General features: G+C 38.8%; 1 protein-coding gene across 2 annotated transcripts in view; it reads right to left on the minus strand.

The window, feature by feature from the left end:
- The window catches only part of si:dkeyp-97b10.3 (NACHT, LRR and PYD domains-containing protein 1b allele 5), a 90,510-nt gene extending 72,897 nt beyond the window's left edge, over window positions 1-17,613 (minus strand). For both annotated transcript variants that reach the window (XM_051923324.1, XM_028794453.2), the window contains exon 1: window positions 17,315-17,613. In XM_051923324.1, coding sequence (XP_051779284.1) covers window positions 17,315-17,330 — 16 coding nt within the window. In that variant the 5' untranslated portion in view covers window positions 17,331-17,613. The remainder of the gene's footprint in view (window positions 1-17,314) is intronic.
- Between the last annotated feature and the right edge of the window lie 825 nt (window positions 17,614-18,438).

The following is an 18,438-nucleotide window of genomic DNA, read 5'->3' on the forward strand; positions in this document are numbered from 1 at the left end:
TTGAATGGCAAAATAATACATGAGAAGAACTGTGTAAAAACCTTTGGTAATGATACAATACCACATCAACACATGTGGAAAAGAAAAACAGCAGAGGTCATGTCTAGAAATGCTTTTGTGTTTGTGCATGAAATCTTCAGAATGCAGGAATCTTATGTTATTTAAAAATTAAACATGGAATTAATTCAAGAACAGATTTGTGCGTGCTCTGAAAAAAAAAGTTAACGATCAAATGAGCTGTAATCATTTAACTAGTAATGTCACGCACTTATTACAGCAATGAAAGGATAACAAGATTTTAAATAGTGTCCTACCCAGCCTCAACATATAGGTAGGACCATAAGTATTTGGACAGTGATATAATTTTCATTGTTTGTGCCAACATAATGAATTTGAAATGAAGTAATCAAGATGTGTTTGGAGTGTGAACAGTTTTAATTTAAGGCATTTAAAAAAAAATTGTATGAGCCATGAGAAAAGACAAGTCATTTTTATACATGGTCCCTTCTATTTTCAGGGGCTAAAAAGTATTTGGACAAGCTAACATTATCATGAATATAGCGATCGTTTTTAGTACTTGGTAAACAGGGTTGAACCCGATTAAGACACTCACAGGGTGGAAAGGGAGCTGGAATCAGGAAACATAGCCCTGACGGGGCCTTTGGGTACTGCCTGAGGGTGGTGCCCCGTGAGGATTGCCGTGGTTTCAGTACGATCTGAAAGAGCTCCAGATGACTTGCACAACACCAGAAACAGTTCCCGTGTAAGATTTAAAAGAGAGCAAGCAGCCTAACTTATTTAGAAACGGGAGGCTGTGGGCAACATTCTGTGGGAGGTGGAACCACAGAATTTTTATTGGTGCATTTTGGCTGGTGTTTGTGTAAGAAAAGTGATGGTAATGAATAAAAATATTTTATTCAAATCTGGAATTGTGCTTGTGCATTATTGTGCCTGTGGTTTGGGGATCAGTGTGGCTTTCCCCTGTGGTTGCAGTATTATAGAAAAAGGCACAATATTGTTCACTTTAATAAATGGAGGTACTATAATAAAAAGCTATTGAATGGGATATCTGTTTTTGCCATGGTATCGAAAGGTAGTGAATATTGTAAATTTTCGTTGGTACTTGTATCAAGTAACTGATTAAAATTGGCCTATTTTTAAGAATTCTTGCATCTCAACTAACCTCCACAATAACATCCAAAAACCATGGCAACTAAATGAAGCAATTGCACACATGATAGGCCTACAAGGAACTGCCCTTTTAATGCACCATAACGCAAATGCATGGAAAAGATCATGCATGAGAAAGTTTTGAGAGGTTGTAGTTTTTACAACCATTTTAATGAAATCCTTTGATTACAACAGTTTAGAATGTCAAGATCAATGTATGAAATACTGTGTAGTTGCATGGGATTATTTATCAGGAAACTGGGTAACCACCAGTCAATAGTTCCAATCCAAAAACACAATGCCATAACCTTTGTAAAAATCAGTCACTTGCAGCAAGTATACAGCTGTGATAGAGATATTTGAGGTCAGTGATACTACTGTCCACCACTGTGTTTACACTGTGTTCACAGCCATTCAAAAGACAATGATGCTTAAGTACATAAAGTTACCAACCTTTGTAGAAGTAAACAAAACCAATTCTTTGGCACACCTCCTGCCAAAAATATATGGCATGCTCAAGGAATGCATATACATGTCCTTTCTCCAAATGAAGGTGGCCGGGATTACATTAAGCATAAAGCATTGCATCTACAATTTTTCACACCCGTTTTAAGGACGTGTTTAAACCAAGACAATGACACTGGCCTGAAAATGCATATGATGCATCCGTATTCATCATATCAGACTTGCACAGGTATGTAACAATTTCAAGACACCTAACACCTAGGTGTGCTATGTACACACTAGACTATTTTTTAATTACATCAAAAGTGCCCTTTTTATGAATGCCCAAGAGGAAATGTCCAAAGCAATTTTATTATAGTCTATGTTTTATTATTATTATTATTATTTGTATTAATTAAATATACTGCCTTTATATTTTAAAAGATAAAGAAAAAAAATAGAAGGAGCTTACTTAGGTTGGCTCATTTGAAAGCAAACTTAATTTAAAATAAAGTATTTATGCCAATACAGAACAGAGGAAATGTGCAAGCATGCAATCATCTGATGGTTTTTACTTTCACTATGATGCATTTCCAGAAATAAAAACATTTTAGCAAGCTAAGCTTATACAGACAGGAAGTGCAGGCTAAAAGTATCTAAATATAAACTTTATGTACACTTCAACAACCACATATATGTCAGGGCTGTTTTTTCAAAGAAAAACAAATACTGTTAGATAATTAATTAAAAAGTTACATTTTTATATCCAGTTGAATTAATTACTGTCTTTTTTCTAGCTGCAACTACAATTAAGGACTCCATTGGGTGTTCATTTGCTAACAGAAAACAAATGTGTATTTTCTATAAAGATTATTCAGACAGGAAGTTGCTGCCTGGGAAGTGGCATTTCAGAGGCATAGCTACAGTACTACTTATCAGCTAACAAAGATAGCACCTGCAGGCTACAAACAGGAAAGTAAAGAAAAAATGTTTGTTTTATCTATGATGATGACAAATAATGTGATTCTTTAAAGCACCCCTTTACAGAGAAGAATATCCCTGCAATTAGCCAAAGGAACCCATGACTCAGGCTTTAGTATTTCTGAATGAGACTAAAGTGGAAGAAGGGAATTTAGGGGTAAGAGGCCAACATGAGTAAAAACATAAAATGATATAAATTGCAATTATGGTGTCAGTTGCTGTTTTTGTTTATGTACACATATGTCCAGGATTGTTAACAAACCAAAAACATTATGGTAGCTCTCTCAATCCCACTTAAAGTTTCTTTTTAGGGAAACTGCTGTGGATATGGTCCACTTTTTTGATGTGCTCATGCTCAGTGATGTATAGCAAATAAAATGGTCAAAACAAAAACACATTTTCACATATTTTCCCATATGGCATATGGAAACTTCACTTTTGATTGGTAAGTTCTGGCATTTGTGATTTACAGTCAGGTGTGTGAGCCTGTGGAATGTGACACTACATTGTACATAAAGTTATATTAAGTAGCTCTAATCAGTAGTAATATATTTACATTATTCATTTTTTAAATATATTACCGAATTCACAAAAACTGGATTAAACACTTTCTAAAAATAAATAGGATATCCCACATGTATTCACTTGCATGAAGTGAATTGGCTCTCAAAAAGAATAATACAAAGACTACAGTCTTAAATGGCCATTAAATTATTTTCATGCTGCATGAAAAAGTAATGCCCTGACAGATAACCTTAAACTGGTTTATAGTACAGAAGAGTAAAATCATTTTAATTAACCACAGCAGCTTCTCTCTTGCTTTTTAAATGTTTTTTCAATTCCTCTTTTTCACTTGTCTCTGTCTTTAAGATGTAACACTGTTAATGAAGTACTCCATCTAAAATATATTTTTACTTAATTTTATTGTTATTTACCCCAGATAGTTTGTAGTGGTTGATGAGAGAAATTTCTAATCACAAAATTACATATGGAATATACAAATGCAAAGGAGGCCCTGCAGTGACCAATTCTGGACAACACAAACTGTGTGAAAAACATCCATGGGAAAAAAGAAATAAATTCTCACATAGCTCGTGTTGCATTATCCAAATGTCCAACATACATTTATATGGTGAAATAACATGCAACATGTGAGCATTTAGTTCTAAAATATCATTAACAGTCACTTTCTGAAATAATGGCATTCATAGTAAACAGGAAAGATGTAATTCCCACAATGCCTTGTGTTTGAATTGAAGACATGAGTCTTGACAGTCTTGACCAATGAAGGAGGGGGTGAGGCACATCTTCAATTTGAAGATCTTTTGCTGCTTCTGTTACACTTTCAAGCACTTTTCCAGTTGACACAAGATGAGAATTAAATGGTCATTGACATTGCAAGCTTCCACCTGTTCAACAAGATGACAGATCCCTTGCCTTATCAACCCTCCGTTTTCCACTGGATGAATGCACTACTGATTGGAATGCCTCTTACCCCAACTGCTCAGGCACCTTGTCCCACCTTTTGATGCTGATTGGTCATTTGACTACATTCAGTTTTGGCATAATTATTACATGGTGTCGAATAGAAATGCAATTCACCCCAAACAACTGCTAAGCAAAATGCCATATATTTGCATTGCGTTTAGTTATGACGTGATCTATGGGCATCAACTAAAATGAAATACGGTTTTCTACTGCACTTTAAACTGACTCAAAAATTGCATGCTGTAGTGAAAAGAAATTAACGATTTGGTTGATATGTTTTTAATTATGGCACAATGAAAGTGTACCAAAATTAACTGCACTACATGTATATACATTACTTTGCAATGCAGTTAACGTGTTGAATTGCATTTAATTTTTTAATAATTAACATTCCATACTTTTAAGGCAGGAAACACATGTATTATCACAACATTTATCCCATTAAGGAATTAGTTAAGAAGTAAACCTAAATGATTTGTGTTAGGTTTGAAAGTGGAATGATGTGACCAATCTGCCATGAGTATCATTTTAACCTGAGTCATTCACTTGAAGTTAATTACTTTATAATGCAGGACCATGTGTAGCCCTGATAATGGAATGGAGGTTACGCATTCATCCTATAAATGTAATGGACATAGATATAGGCCTGGCTTCAGTGGGTGATTTACGCATAGTTAAGCTTCCAAAAATATCATGTTGGGCTTCTCCACCAATGCTGTTTACTATGATGTTACTTGCTTTATTTTTGGGATTTTATCACATCATTTCCCCACAAATCTATATATATAATTCACTAAGCAGCCGACCATGGCACGCAAGACAGAGACCATGGGATACACATGACAGAGCCATGCCCGCCAACTCACAGAGCCCCATCCACCAACTTTAAGACCATGGGATACGCACGACAGAGCCCTGCCCGCCAACTCTAACCCTCCTCCCGCGTCATGGGATACGCACGACCGCGTCCACCCTCGCAAACTGTTTTACATGCTGCTTACAGCGATTCCCATCCACGACAAACTTGCTTCTTCTTAGATGGTCCTGCAGGAACAGGGAAAACGTTTGTCTACAAAAACCTGAATCATACCATAATAAGAGCATAGTGTTTTTGTTGGCTTGCCCACCTGCCCGCCTGACTGTTACCAGCATTCACCGCAATGTACTGGAGTGTAAAACTATCGCACCTGCTACCTCACAAACTGTCCTTATTCCCCGGATTTCCCTGACCCCATCAGATTCAAATTTGCCTTGTACTTTTACACGCAAACAATTTCCTGACCCCATCAGATTCAAATTTGCCTTGTACTGTTACATGCACACAATTTCCTGTTAGATTAGCCTTTGCAATGACAATTAATAAGGTACAGGGCCAAACTTTCAAAAAGATATGCCTCTCTCTGCCAACTCTAAGACCATGGGATACGCACGACAGAGCCCCGCCTGCCAACTCTAACCCTCCTTCCGCGTCATGGGATACGCATGACAGAGCCCCACCCGCCAACTCTAACCCTCCTCCCGTGTCCACCCTCGCTCTCGAGGCATGCACGCTGCCTGCTCATGTGCCCGCCCGCAATACCTCACCAAACACTGCCTCAGCCGCTTTCGTCTCTGCTACAGTCCACACGCACCTCTAAGCCACATTGACTTTTCATTGTTCTTTTCGGTTCCGGCTGCTTTTCTATATATAATCCAACAAGTTGCCTGACCATGGGATACGAACAACAGAGCCCTACCCACCAACTCTAACCCTCCTCCCGCATCATGGGGAACGCACGACAGAGCCCCCGCCCACCAACTCTAACCCTCCTCCCACGTCCACCCTCGCTCTCGAGGCACTGCTTGCTCATGTGCCCGCCCCCAACACCTCACCAAACACATCCTCACTCACTTTGGTCTGTGCTACAGTCCACATGCAGCTGTGAGCCACGTTGACTGTTCATATGCCTACCATGGCCACCGCTTCAAATGTATTTCATGGAAACAATACTTCTTTCAATGTTATACAAATTCCTGCATCAGGTAACCGTTTGTTTCTATCAGTCAGTTTTTTTCTGGAAAAATGTCATCGACGAAACTGTTGCTCTCGAACTTCGCAACATGGCTGTAACCTTTGTTTGCCAACATTGGGATAAATTCGAAACCAGTTTTCAGTCACGGACAATTGTATGTTGCTCTCTCCAGAGTTCCATTTTTTCATTCACTTACAGTCGTATCCTCAAACCCACCCCATTTGGACAACTGTGTCTTTCAGGAAGTGTTCACCCATCAATAAATAATTATGTGGCATATGCTACGCCGCGGGTTGGCTAGTGTATTAATATTTCATATTTATTTTTTTTAATAAATTACAGCTGTATAATGCATTCTGACAAAAAGCATACAAACTCAGAATTTTACAACAGTCAAAGGAACTTATTTCATAAAAAGCTTTATATTCTAAGTACAGCAAGTGCTGAAAGTGGTGGCAATTCAACCAAGAATGCTTTATTTGGATAACACAATATATGAGTATCACAGAACAAAATTTAATTTGAATGAGAAAAGACAGAATCAGGACTGAATGGATAATGCCTGACATGGAGATGAAAGTATATTAGAAAAGAGCTCATGTACTTTCTGAAAAATGTTTTAACATCTTCTGAATAACTTTAACTATGAAAGTAGTACTAGGGTGTTGTACCGTGTTAGCCATTATGAATGTAGTGAAAAGTCAAGCAAAATGACACCTTTTATTGGCTAACTAAAAAGATTACAATATGCAAGCTTTCGAGACAATTTAGTTAGCCAATAAAAGGTGTCATTTTGCTTGACTTTTCACTTTAACTATGAAACAAATACAGGTAATTGAAAGGGCAGATTGCGGTAAAAGGGAAATCCAGAGCCTCCATGTACGTTTTCTCAGATAACATAGATAGGTAGATACTTAGAAACCAATTCAAACTTTTGTGCAAAGATGCATTATCATTAATGTATTCATTAATCATTTAAACAAAATTAAAGACATGTTTATAGCTCGGTTTACAGTTTCTTATCTGAAGATAGCACATAAAATCACCAATATATAGTCCAATTCAATAAATTCATAACTACCAACATGCTCAAAACACTAAAAGGAATTGCGTAAGATTTCAAGGTTTCTGTATTTGTCACTTACACAATTATACATGTATAACGTGCAACGTGTCAACCTGGTTCACTATTCGGGTTATGCAAAAGAGAATAAATATAAGAATTATGAAATAGAAAATCAAGTAAGACTAAATAGAACACCTTAAACTTTAAATATAAACTAGTAATATACAATATATAAGGTGTAACATATAGTGATAAAATTACATAATATTATGTTATGTTTTACATATAGTGATAAAATTATATAATATTATGTTATTTTTTATATTATGACTTTTACTGGGGGATACATCGAATATACTCGAAGCATCACGGCTTATTTCGGAATGTAGTAAATGACTATCGTACACAGTATACAAATTGTTGCACATTTTTTTTAAGATTCTTGCATGAGACTCACTTTGGTGTTTTGCTTATCTCCTCTCACAGACACAAAATGGAAAAAACTCACATATATACAGTACATCACACACACTCCCACATCCCATCCAGACCATTCTCCTGTGTTAATGCAAATGTAAGTGATGTATATAGTTGAGATGTGTGTTTTTGTATCTGCATATGAAAGAGTCTGGACAGCAAAAGAAAGTAGGCGTGAAACTGGGTTTTTTGTTGAGTTCAGATGATGGAGGCGGACAAATTGATTCAGAAAACAAATTGCACTGGATCTATTATTTGGTAGTGGTTTGGCTATCAAAAGGAAGATGTCAGACAAAAAATTCACCTTTATCACACACATCACATAAAACACCAAACCAACTGGCCCATAAGCAAATAACTTTGGCTCCTTCATTTTCCAAATCAATTCCATATGACAAAAAAAGGCCAAAATGGAAAAAAAACATTGGCCAAAGTAACCAACTACATCGCCAAAGACATGACACTTCATCCAAAATATGAATTGCCTGGTCACAATTTTTTGCAGAGTTATACATTTCAATGAGAGAAAGCCTGGCCATCCAGCTAACAAATCTTCTCCACAACTACTGATTTGTGGTCCATCAGAACGTGTGAGTCATATGTGAGTGTCGCTGTGCATTACATCAACAAATGGGAATTTGAAGAATTCATGCCTTCAGACATTTTCCCAGAGGATCATACAGGCAAGATTATCGCAGAAGGCTTGCAAGATGCTCTCAAGTCATGGAACTAAACAGGAGCTCATCAAGTATGCATTACCACTGATAAAGGGACTTAAAGCTGAGAACATGAATACGTAGACAGGACTGCAGTGTTTTGGTCATTAACTGCATCTTGTGATTGGCGAGTTTTTGTTTCTCCCGAATTGTAAAATTACAACCATTTTTATTTTCATCAATGTCATAAAAGCATACATGTAATTAAAACCTGTGTGTACCTGTGTATACATACACATGTGTATGATGTATTTATCAATAAATTATAAAGTATATATTGCCATAAAGTATATATTGGCTGTTTGGTTAAAGTGGGTTTAAAATATGACACAGATCAGTAAGAAACACATACAAAATAATTGCCAAAATTATTTTTGCTGTTAGGCAGGAGACTAAATTGTTGGATTTGTTTCCAATTATTGTAACATTTTAAATGTTTGTTGTTATTCTGAGAGAGAAGCAGGAAAGACCCCTGTATTAACTATGCTGTTGATGTTTGCAAGAAGATTGTGCAAAGCTTCTCATTCAGTTGGAAGAGGAGGAGAGGCCTGGCCATGGTACAGATGGAGGTAAATATCCCTGCACACCAGGTGATCAGCGAGTCTCACCTGGTGGACCCCGTCAGAAAATGATTGAGCTGGTGCTGGAGCAGGAGCGTGCCACTTCTTAAACCTTGGACTCAGACAAAAAAACACGGCACCTTGTTTTGGCCTGGGAAGACCTTGAGTCCTTGAGCCAGTACACAAGGCTCTAAAACACCTCCTGGACTTCACCGATGTTCTATCATGCGAGTACTATGTCACATTGTCCTTTGTCAAGCCAGTGTCTCATCTCTTCCACTCCAATATCTTGGCAATTCAAGACGATGACACTGCACTGACCCAGTCTATCAAAGGCTCCATCCTGAATTACCTGTGGGAGAAATTTGCAGACCCTGCCGCCAATGACCTGCAGGACATGGCAACAGTACTGGATATCAGGTTCAAAACAACATACACTGCAGAAGAAAAGGTAGAGGAAATCATGTGCAGAACCATATCGGAGATTCTATCTGACCAGGACACAGATGAGTCAACTGCTTCTCAGCCTCAGGAAACACCAACAGTATCAGAACCTTGGAAGCTTCTTCAAAAGGGCAAAAATATCCTCTGCCACACCATCACTGAGATAGAGGATTAAAACAGAGTTGTCTGCCTACTTGAAGGTTGTTGGTTCTGACACTAGATAAGATCCCCAGCATTATGTTGTTTTGAAATATTTATAACGTATTATATATAAGAAATACGCTTCTGATAATGTCGGTGTGGAGGGTCTCGGTCAGGTACAGAGGATACCGGGATGGTTGCACACACAGTCATGGACTCCCGTGGCCGAGTTATACTGCTCCAAATGCCTGGCGTGAACTTGAAGGGGATATTAATCCCGTGAAAGTGTAAGAGGCAGTCTTGGAACTTGGGCTACAGTGGAGGGGCAAGAAAGAACAGATAGCTGCCGGTGAATTGGGGTGGCTTCTGCTAATCGCATTATGCAGGTTGGACTTAAAAGTCCAAAGTATAACTGTAAAATGTGGGCAACTTAAACAGAAAATAGACAACTTACAAGAAAAACAAATTATCTCTTGAGAGTACATGGAAAATGCCACGACCCGTGCGGACAGGTGGAAAATAAATGTACTGCTTTAGCAGTACACTTAGTGCAGGATAAAAGAGGGAAAAAAAACACCCGTTTCCTCTTTAAAAGTACAAACCATAATGCAAGGTGATTGGAATCCAGAAATATGGGATGCAGCTGTATATAATTCTAATTAGTTAAGATGTCTGGCAGAAAAAAAAGACAAAACTGAGCCAGACGCGAGAAATAGTAAAATAACAGTTTTGAAATTATAGACATGAGACCGGTTGTCTGGAATAAAGCCAAAGCGGGACCCGGGTGGATAACACATACTAATCAGCTGCCATACAGATTTTCAAACCCTGCTAGAGAAAATAAGTGCTGTGTTGGGGAACATTGTTATTCAATAAGTTACACCATTAGCCATTAGAAATAATGTTTTGTAATGTTATTAACAACTGCGCATTATTAAGAGTCGATGCATGCAAGCATGCGTTTATGTTACCTTGTCGTCAAACGAATCACCCGTGCAACAGGGGCTGGCAGTCAGTTACTTAAAACTGAACAATGTTAATACCGATAAAATCCATAAAGTCTAGATCGCGCTCACTAAAACAATTGTAGAAATCTTTAATGGCATAATAGCAGCCCAATATAATCCAAAATACCTGTCCGCCTGTTAAAACACAGTTTATGAGCTGTGCAGCTGTTACTGTGCCCAAAAGGTTAATGCAGCCACCCCAACACTGATAAGTGTCATGAAATGGGTGTTAAAAAATTTTAATGTACCATCCTGTAGGATATCAAAAACACAGAGTTTTTAAAATTATTGACGTGTTATGACGTTATACGATAAGTATTGCTTAAATTACAAACATGCGTTATAAGCTAGCTACTGAAGACTGTGTACACAAATAACACTAAAATATAAAGAGCTCTAACTTAAACTGGAAAAAGAACAAATAAAATTGGGTTTAACTTTGCAATGAGAAGCATGCCTCTAAGTTACCTTCCTGTGGGTACTGGCCATACATTAGGAAGGTATACATATACAGTATACATACTGTATATATAAAATTGGGTTAAAGTAAATAAAAATGGCTTCACTTTTGTTTAAAACTAGTCATAAACATGCAAAACATTTTTCCTTTCAAACCCTGATCAAGTTTAAAGGAAAAATACTCGTTTTATAATAATAAAAGAGAAGGGAGACAATTTCTTGCAAGGAGCAGAATGTGCATGATGTGCATCAATGGAGGTTGTGTATTTCAGGAAATATTACAGTAAAGCGTGTGGTGGCACAGTGGTTAGTACTCTTGCCTGGTGATAGGAAGTAAAGGTTCAAGCATGTATGTTTTCCTTGTCGAGTCAGTATATTCTCTGTGACTGCGTAGCTTTTTCTGGGAATGCTTTCTTGCTGTGGAATTGTGCCGCGTGATTTCCCGATGGTTGGATTCACCTTGTCGCTAAATTGGGAAATATTTTTCCTTGATTGCTGCTGAATCAGTTCACCACTGAGTTTTCATGATCTGGAGACATGCACTGTATGAAACTGAACTAGCTGTGCTCCTAATTTGACAAAAGTTATACCAGCTTGTGTCCTGAGAAGTTGTTTGACTGTCGTGATAAGTAAGTATAAGCATGAAGGGAAAGAAGTTAGTTGTTTGATTGACATGATAAATAAATATAAGCATGAAGGGCAAGGAATGTTTAAGTACGTTGAACTGTGAAAACATATAAAAAAAAAAAAAGCACAACCTCCAGTGAGTTTATAGTACGTGTAATAGAGGTCTCTGTGAATGAACTGCAGTTGTAAAAGAAAAATGTGGGTATGAGAATGTTTTGTTAAAAACAATGTATGAGAATATGTGATGATATTTGAAAGACTGAAGCAATTGCTAAGTGTGTAGGATGAGAGGCTGCTGTTAAGAGAGAGTGGAGGCTGTCGTTTGTGAAAAGTTGCTTTCTCAAGTGTGCTGAATGATGTCTAAAGAACTTCTGTCTTAGCCAAGTAAGCTACCTGGGCATGAAATGGAATAAAATCTAGTTTAAAAAATAAAAGAAGATTAAATACTCTTGTGTCTGGGGTAACAGATGCTCTCATACAGGGGCTGGTCATAAAATTAGAATATCATAACAAAGTTGATTTATTTCAGTAATTCCATTCAAAAAGTGAAACTTGTATATTAGATTCATTCATTACACACAGACTGATGTATTTCAAATGTTTAATTTCTTTTAATGTTGAGGATTATAACTGACAACTAATGAAAGTCCCAAATTCAGTATCTCGGAAAATTAGAATGTTAATTAAGACCAATGCAAAAAAAGGATTTTTAGAAATGTTGGCCAACTGAAAGGTATGAACATTAAAGGTATGAGCATGTACAGCACTCAATATTTAGTTGGGACTCCTTTGGCCTGGATTACTGCAGCAATGCGGCATGGCATGGAGTCGATCAGTCTGTGGCACTGCTCAGGTGTTATGAGAGCCCATGTTGCTCTGATAGTGGCCTTCAGCTCTTCTGAATTGTTGGGTCTGGCGTATTGCATCTTCCTCTTCACAATACCCCATAGATTTTCTATGGGGTTAGGGTCAGGCGAGTTTGCTGGCCAATCAAGAACAGGGATATCATGGTCCTTAAACCAGGTACTGGTAGCTTTGGCACTGTGTGCAGGTGCCAGGTCCTGTTGGAAAATGAAATCTGCATCTCCATAAAGTTTGTCAGCAGCAGGAAGCATGAAGTGCTCTAAAACGTCCTGGTAGACAGCTGCGTTGACCTTGGACCTCAGAAAACACAATGGACCAACACCAGCAGATGACATGGCACCCCAAACCATCACTGACTGTGGAAACTTTACACTGGACCTCACGCAACGTGGATTCTGTGCCTCTCCTCTCTTCCTCCAGACTCTGGGACCTTGATTTCCAAAGGAAATGCAAAATTTACTTTCATCAGAGAACATAACTTTGGAGCACTCAGCAGCAGTCCAAAGGCGAGACGCTTCTGACGCTGTCTCTTGTTCAAGAGTGGCTTGACACAAGGAATGCGACAAGCTGAAACCCATGTCTTGCATACGTCTGTGCGTGGTGGTTCTTGAAGCACTGACTCCAGCTGCAGTCCACTCTTTGTGAATCTCCCCCACATTTTTGAATGGGTTTTGTTTCACAATCCTCTCCAGGGTGCGGTTATCCCTATTGCTTGTACACTTTTTACTACCACATCTTGTCTTTCCCTTCGCCTCTCTATTAATGTGCTTGGACACAGAGCTCTGTGAACAGCCAGCCTCTTTAGCAATGACCTTTTGTGTCTTGCCCTCCTTGTGCAAAGTATCAATCGTCGTCTTTTGGACAACTGTCAAGTCAGCAGTCTTCCCCATGATTGTGTAGCCTACAGAACTAGACTGAGAGACCATTTAAAGGCTTTTGCAGGTGTTTTGAGTTAATTAGCTGATTAGAGTGTGGCACCAGGTGTCTTCAATAGAACCTTTTCACAATATTCTAATTTTCAGAGATACTGAATTTGGGACTTTCATTAGTTGTCAGTTATAATCATCAACATTAAAAGAAATAAACATTTGAAATACATCAGTCTGTGTGTAATGAATGAATCTAATATACAAGTTTCACTTTTTGAATGGAATTGCTGAAATAAATCAACTTTGTCATGATATTCTAATTTTATGACCAGCACCTGTATGTCATTATTTGTAAGTCTGTGTCTATTAAAAGTCTGTGCTTCTTTGTCTGCCTGCTGACTAATCAATAATGTGAAGCAGATCCCAAGGGTGGGGGACACCATACATAGTAACATAGTAATAGGGGATCATATTCAAATTTTATACATAGTAATACATGTGAATGTCTAAAAAATATATAGCCAAGATAAAGGTGGAATAGCCTCAGGACAAGTCCTTGACTGTCTTTTGAGTGACCCTGCCAAAGACCAGACTTAAACCTAATAGGACCAGCCTATTCAAATGGCAGCCCACAGGCCACACACAGCCCAGAAGTAACCTCCAAGTGGCCCAGCCCGTGGTCCAACAAGAAACACTGAGAAAATACAAGAAAAACACATTGTGCAGGCCGTCAGATATTCCTACATAAACTCCTACAGTAATACTGACCATGAATGCAACACTTTGCGTAACATTCAATCCACAATGAAGTGTGTTGTTGTATATCTAGAAGTGGTGGTTGTAATCAGTACAGTGATTTTTTTTTTTTTATGTGACGGTATGCGCCGGGATGTTGTACTGGCACCTCAGCTGTAACAGCTGGTGATGGCACCGACTACATATTAAATGATTCTATAATCAGTTGTGTGCTGAGTCTTAGATGTACGTTTGTTTTATCAAGTTAGTGCGAACGTGTATTTTCGCAAATTAATCTGTTACTCCAATGAGAGCTTTGTTAAAGACAACCACTGCCTCTGTACTTCTTTTCATACAAATGATTGGGACTCCACTCACACACTTCAATCCTGCAGATTCATGGCTGTTACAAGGACAACAATCAGCCATTGACACTCAAAGCAAAGAACAAATTAGGAGGACTGCATTTTATGAAAACATGCAAAAAGTACGGGACTACATAACTTTGTGTAGAATGTAGAGCTCGTTATTAACCTGCGGTGGATATTCTTTGATATTGGAAATTCTGTGTAATTTTAAACTATCAAGCACAATATCATACAGTACAGTATATATCTATGCAGGTGATGCAATAGCAGCGCCGCTGCCTTGCAATAAGGAGATCATGGTTTTGTGTCCCAAGTTTTCCCTGTGTGGAGTTTGCAAAGCGCTTTGAGTAGTGAATTATACTTGACAATTTGTCAATTTCAAATTTTAAAGGTTTTGTTTTTTCACCAAATAAAACGTAGCACTAGGACTCTCTTCCTCTATATACCTTCACACTACCTCACACTTAATCCAAACACAACATATGCGTACCGCTCCTTTTTTGTTTACAAATAAGGCAATGCTAATCGCACATGTGGTGATTTAAAATGAAAATATGCTCCCTCAGTGTGCAGTAAACGTATTCACGTGTGTGTTAGTTACTGTTATCACTTGTTATGGGTTTGGGTACCCATAGTATTGATAGTTTTTTTTTATTCTGTTAAATGCACTTTGTGATGTGCCTGGGTCATATATGACCAAAATATTTATTTTATTTCAAAAAAGAAACAAATATTATTGGTAATACTGCTGTGACAGACAGCCCGGGGCCTTGCCCTGTCGGGACACCCTTCTGATGTAAGGACCGGGGGAGAGGACATGTCCACAGCAATACCTCTCTTGGAACACGAGAGGGCAACCCCCCTGGATTGCATCGGGGCCACAGGCTTGGGGCTTGGAGGGTCAACCCTGTGTCAGGGGGCGTCTGGACAGTTCCGGAGCCATGGACTGCAGCACTTCTGCCACACCCAGAGGTACTGCTAAAACAGGATCTGGGTGCACTGGGAGCACTTCCGGGTGCCTATGCAGCACTTCCGCCACACCCGGGAGTGCTTCCGGAAGAGAACCAGAGTGCACCTGGAGCACTCCTGGGTGCACTATAAAGGAGGCCGCCTCACTCCGTTCAGAGAGCCAAAGTCAGGTGGAAGGTGGCCAACGCTTGCAGGGGTGGAGTCGAGGTAGCAGAAGAGAAAGGAAGGAGAAATTAGAAGGACTGAGCTGCATTATTGTGGTGTTTTGTGTACTCTGTCCTTGAGAGAAAAGGAAGGAAAATAAATCGTGTGTTGTTGGCACTTATGTGTGTCTCATTGCCTATCTGTGTCCGGTTTGGGGAGCTGTACACCCCTGGCATATCACACTGTGTACTTTTTGATTTTATTTACTATGAGATGTGCCTGGGTCAGACGTGAGTGAAATGTTTATTTCATTTCAAAAGGAAAAAAATGTTATTGCTAATACAGCGCACTATTTTGCTTTTATGCACTTTGAAATCTAGCTAGGTCAGATATGACCAAAATGTTTATTTGTTGGAAAAAAAAGTATTGCTACTACCTCAGGTTTTGTTCATTTACGGTTTTGTATTGTTTTTGTGCACTTTTTGATGTGCCTGTGTCAGATGTGACCAAATTTAAGAGGGAACCAATGAATAAACATTACTTGTATTTCAATACATTCATTTGTGTTGGTTTAAAATTTGTTATTACCTGCTGCTTACCGGCTGCTGGAAATGCCTGGCCCAGCTAAATTTCTTGGTTTGAAAATATGGCCCAACTGAACTTGTAACTGAATACCCTTGCCATAGAGCAACTATGGAGAGACCTGAAGACAGCAGTTTACACACATTTCCCATGAAATTTAACGGAGCTTGAGAGGATCTGCCAGTACAAATGGGATAATTCCAGATGTTTCTAGAGACTTATCTAAGGTGAGACTCAAAGCTGTAATTACTGCAAAATGTACTTCTTCAAAATAATGAATTAAGGGTCTGAATACTTACATGAATTAGATTTTTTTTAATTTTTAACAAATTTGCAAATCTCAGTGAAAAAATGTTTTCATTTTGTTATTATGAGTTATTATGTATATAATGATGTGCAAAACTGCATATATACGAATTTAAACTTAAATCTACAACATAATAAAATGTGCAAAATGTGAAGGGGTCTCAATACTTTCTAAGTGCACTATATATAATCCTATCTTATATGTCTTGTCGACGTTTACCAGCTAAGAAATAACAAACTAGATAATAAAGTTCCAACTGGCAAACCCTTGCCACACCATGATCCTTCGTTCCAACAGGTGTATAGTGCGATTTTTGCAGGGACTTTATCGCCACTTCAAATGAAGCCAGTGAACAACTCTAGCCTGAGGCACACGCAAAGCGTTCGCGGAAAGCCAGGGTACTTAACTTCTGATGGCATCTCAGTCCGAGAAATTCGTGACAATTGCCGTATCCAAATGCTAAAAAGCTACGCAAAAATTTACAGCAGTATAGCTACCTTAAGTAACACTTATGTTTGTGTTATTAACTTGCCTCTCCGGATCTGGGACGATCGAGAGCGAGGACGTACAGTCGCCTCAACGCGCGCATTATTTTTTTTAAGGATGTGAAGTTCCTGTATTAGTAAAAACAATATCGAAACATCATGGCGCCTTATGCGCAATTCGCTCTATTGGCAATGTTTAGATGAGTAGAGCAGAGTGCTTCCATGGCTCATTACAAAAAATAACTAGAAAACTGCAACAATATGCCGCGTCTACTCGAACGATGCTCCGCGCCGTTTATCACGAGGCACCCGTCCCCTCAAGCCCCTCGCCCCCGAACCTCTCGAGGAGGACCTCACATGAACTGCTCCGCTAACTTGTCATTTTCGACGTCCGCTTACCTCTCCGTATGATCATTCGTGTCGTCTCGCTCAGTGGTGACAGCCACCGTCCCGCTTTCCTCCTCTTTCTGGTCCGTGTGAATTTCCTTGTAATTGTCCATCTTCTTCCCAAACCGTTTCACGAAGACCCGCTGTAATTCACCTACTTCTGCAGCCCTCCAAGCTCACCTCACCTGGTGACGTCACTCGTCGCGCGCCACCCTGACTGTCACTGATAAGGAGGATGTTGCCCGACAGCGTGCTGATCGCCCTTTGGTGCAGGAGAGGAAACAGGCGAAACAATGGGATGCACTTAAAGCAAAATGGCTAGTCCATCCTCGGCAACCTGCCAGGCGGCTCCATCCCAGTTTCCTTTTCCACCAGAACCCAAAATCCACACCCTCATACCGGACTGTAATCGAATTTGCATAAAAACGACATCTGCCAGATGGGCTCTTACATTACATGTATTCGCAAAAACTACTTGTAAATTAGACAAAATATAAACGTAAAACTTTTTAACCTGTTGAAACGAAATAATTAATGAAAAGGAAAAACACTGGTCGAAAAAAATAGCAGTGAAGATTAAAGGCATTTTTAACAGTCAGTATAACAATATGCACCATTTACAGTAGCATAAAGAGCATTCTGTAACCTTATCCAATTACATGGCTTTAGAATACTTACAGTATATCTTGCCCGAGGGGTGCACAAGGCAGGAACCAGGCTTAAATGTAGCACCCTGCCTTTACTGCGTCCATTCTCTCACCCCAGTCGGATTAACTGGCAGCAATGGGAGGTAGCCCATGGAGACACAGAGAAAACACAGTCTGAGTACAGAATGCTGGATCTGTTAGTCAGCTCTGCTAACTTCTGGGCCATGTGATTGATTGATAGATAGATAGATAGATAGATAGATAGATAGATAGATAGATAGATAGATAGATAGATAGATAGATAGATAGATAGATAGATAGATAGATAGATAGATAGATAGATAGATAGATAGATAGATAGATAGATAGATAGATAGATAGATAGATAGATAGATAGATACTTTATTAATCCCAAGGGGAAATTCACATACTCCAGCAGCAGCATACTGATACAAAAAACAATATTAAATTAAAGAGTAATAAAAATGC

This window comes from Erpetoichthys calabaricus, chromosome 2 (genome assembly GCF_900747795.2).
Source record: "Erpetoichthys calabaricus chromosome 2, fErpCal1.3, whole genome shotgun sequence".
Classification (NCBI taxonomy): Eukaryota; Metazoa; Chordata; class Cladistia; order Polypteriformes; family Polypteridae; genus Erpetoichthys; species Erpetoichthys calabaricus.